This window comes from Myotis lucifugus, unplaced genomic scaffold, assembly GCF_000147115.1.
Source record: "Myotis lucifugus unplaced genomic scaffold, Myoluc2.0 scaffold_3, whole genome shotgun sequence".
Classification (NCBI taxonomy): Eukaryota; Metazoa; Chordata; class Mammalia; order Chiroptera; family Vespertilionidae; genus Myotis; species Myotis lucifugus.
The window spans coordinates 26,993,572-26,996,428 of NW_005871051.1; the positions used below are offsets into that span (position 1 = coordinate 26,993,572).

At 61.8% G+C, this 2,857-nt stretch overlaps 1 protein-coding gene across 1 annotated transcript; it reads left to right on the plus strand.

The window, feature by feature from the left end:
- Window positions 1–3: 3 nt before the first annotated feature.
- B3GNT7 (UDP-GlcNAc:betaGal beta-1,3-N-acetylglucosaminyltransferase 7) lies at window positions 4–2,144 on the plus strand (the record flags this gene model as incomplete). The annotated part of the gene is given in 2 exon segments (XM_006110144.2): window positions 4–196; window positions 199–2,144. Coding segments are annotated over 2 exon segments (945 nt in total), but the record flags the coding sequence as incomplete, so codon positions are not given.
- Between the last annotated feature and the right edge of the window lie 713 nt (window positions 2,145–2,857).

Genomic DNA, 2,857 nt, shown 5'->3' on the forward strand with positions numbered 1-2,857 from the left:
ACCACTAACTGCTCAGCCAATATCAACTTGACCCACCAGTCCTGGTTCCAGGGCCTGGAGCCACACTTCCAGCAGTTTCTGCTCTATCGCCATTGCCGATACTTCCCCATGCTGCTGAACCACCCGGAAAAGTGCAACGGTGACGTCTACCTGCTGGTGGTCGTCAAGTCGGTCATCACGCAACATGACCGCCGGGAGGCATCCGCCAGACCTGGGGCCTGGAGCAGGAGTCGGTGGGCGGGGGCCGAGGTGCCAGGCGCACCCTCTTCCTGCTGGGCACAGCCTCCAAGCAGGAGGAGCGTGCCCACTACCAGCAGCTGCTAGCCTATGAGGACCGCCTCTATGGCGACATCCTCCAGTGGGACTTTCTTGACAGCTTCTTCAACCTGACCCTCAAGGAGATCCACTTTCTCAAGTGGCTTGACATCTTCTGCCCCAATGTCCGCTTCATCTTTAAGGGCGACGATGACGTCTTCGTCAACCCCACCAACCTGCTGGAATTTCTGGCTGACCGGCGGCCAGAGGAAGACCTGTTTGTGGGTGACGTCCTGCTGCACGCTCGGCCCATCCGCAAGAAAGACAACAAGTACTACATCCCTGGGGCCCTGTACAGCAAGGCCAGCTACCCTCCCTACGCCGGTGGAGGCGGCTTCCTGATGGCCGGAGGCCTGGCCCGGCGCCTGCACCATGCCTGTGACACTGTGGACCTTTACCCCATCGATGACGTCTTCCTGGGCATGTGCCTGGAGGTGCTGGGTGTGCAGCCCGTGGCCCATGCGGGCTTCAAGACGTTCGGCATCTCGCGGAACCGCAACAGCCGCATGAACAAGGAGCCGTGCTTTTTCCGCTCCATGCTGGTTGTGCACAAGCTGCTGCCCTCGGAGCTGCTGGCCATGTGGGGGCTGGTGCACGGCAACCTCACCTGCTCCCGCAAGCTCCAGGTGCTCTGACCCCGGCCCGACCACCAGCATCAGCTGGGGCTGCAATGCCAGGGCGGATGGAGCCTTGGTCCCCTGCAGGGCAGTGGAGGGTCTGGATCTGGGCCTTGTGTGCTCCTGGGTGTGGGGGGCACAGGTAGCCGGGGGCCTCCCTGTGTGGACACTCTCCAGGAAGCGGAGCTGAGGCGCAGGAACGCTTGGAACGGCCCAGCCTGGAGAAGGTCCTCTGGGGAGCGAGGCTGCTGGCAGCCCTCCTAACTGGGTTCATTGCCTCACTCCCTCTGACCCGGTGGGAGGCCCTGGTGGCCTCTGAAGGAACCCCATGCTCAGGTACCTGGGCGAGGCCAGGCCCTGGATGGCTCCGTGGCTGCCCTCTTGATTCACAGAAGGTTCTTCTCCTGTGAAATGCCTCAATCTCCCTGCGGGCCCAAGCAACCTTTTCAGGAGAAGCTCAACCCTGTGCAGGCTCACAGTCCCCCCACACCCACTCCGAGCTCCTTGGTCTCCTGGAGACAGAGCCTCAGAACCCCCTAGGCACACCCTCCCTCCCCCCCAGACCTGCCTGGAGTTGGCTGCTCAGCCCCCTCTGCTCCCAGGTGGCTTCAGACCTGGCTGCGTCCTGTGATGCCCCGACCGGCCCCTGCCTGGAAGAACCTGCCCCTCTGACTACCTCAGCGATCCTCAGAACCTCCGGATGGCAGCAGCCCCCACCCCTGACGCAGGGCTCTGCCCCCCAAGTCACGGTGCTGCCCAACCAGCCCCAGCCACGTGCCCTCCTGCGGCCCCACTGAGGTCTGACGCCCTGGCCGGAAACCAGCCGGTTTGACCCTGGAAGTGGACATACCTCTATTACTGTGAAGTTCTATTTATGAAGAATTTGGAGGAAGAAGGCGCCAGGCCTCAGGAGATGGCGGTGTTCCTCCCTTCCCTCATTCCAGCAAGACGACTCCTCCCTGGGCCACCCTGACCCACCCCCAGGGCACCCCGGTGCCTGGCACAGCCCCCTCCAGAACCCTGCTGCTCCAGGGCCGGACAGACCAGCATCTGCTCCTGTGAAGGCAGGGAGTGTCCCTTGGGGGCCGCCCCGCCCAGGGTCAGGGGTCCTTGGGGTGGGTGCAGAAGGATGTCACCTCGTATCTCGGGGTAAAGTCACCTGGGAAAAGAGTGAGGAATTGACTGTTTTCTCAATAAAAGGGGATTGGGTTTTTTCTGCCGTGAAACTTCCTGTTCCCATTCCCATCAGAGGGCCTGTCGGGGCCAAGTTGCCAGAGATTTCTGAAGACACAGCTTGTTCCTTGTTCTTGGCTGGTGGGTACACAAGGACCCCTTGAAGGGCCTCAGAGGGAGGTGAGTGCCAGGAGGAAAGGAGAGGCCACAGGGCCAGAGTCAAGAAAGATGTTCCCTGGACTATTGGGGGGGAAGGAGGGGTGCAGAGTAGGCTGGCAGCGCATTCCCACGGAGGGCAAGGCCAGAGCTCCGGATCTGATAGTGAGGTTGTTACAGGGAGTGGGCTTGGGTGGGGGTGTGCAGGGGCTGGTGGGCTCCCTCATGGCCCTTCTTGATAAGGTTGACCAGAAGCACTGAAACAGTGGCTGGTTGGGGCCGAGAGAGGGGTCTGGTGTTGGGGGAACCGCATGGTGTGGCCTCAGCCAGTTACCTCCAGGTTGGGGAGAGCAGCCGCCCAGGGAGAAGGGTCCTGGGGCTGTAGTCGGCAAGCAGCATTTCCCTTCCTGCCTGTGCCCAGCTCGGTCATTGCAGAGTGGGCCTGGTGCCCCAAGAGTCACTCATGGCTCTCCCCCAGGTGAGTGAGAGAAATGGCTGGATCCTAACATAACACACGGAGGGAGGCACAATTCTAAATGGACGTCATCCTGGCCGGGGGGCCTGGGTCTAAGCCAGCCGTGGGCAAACTACGGCCC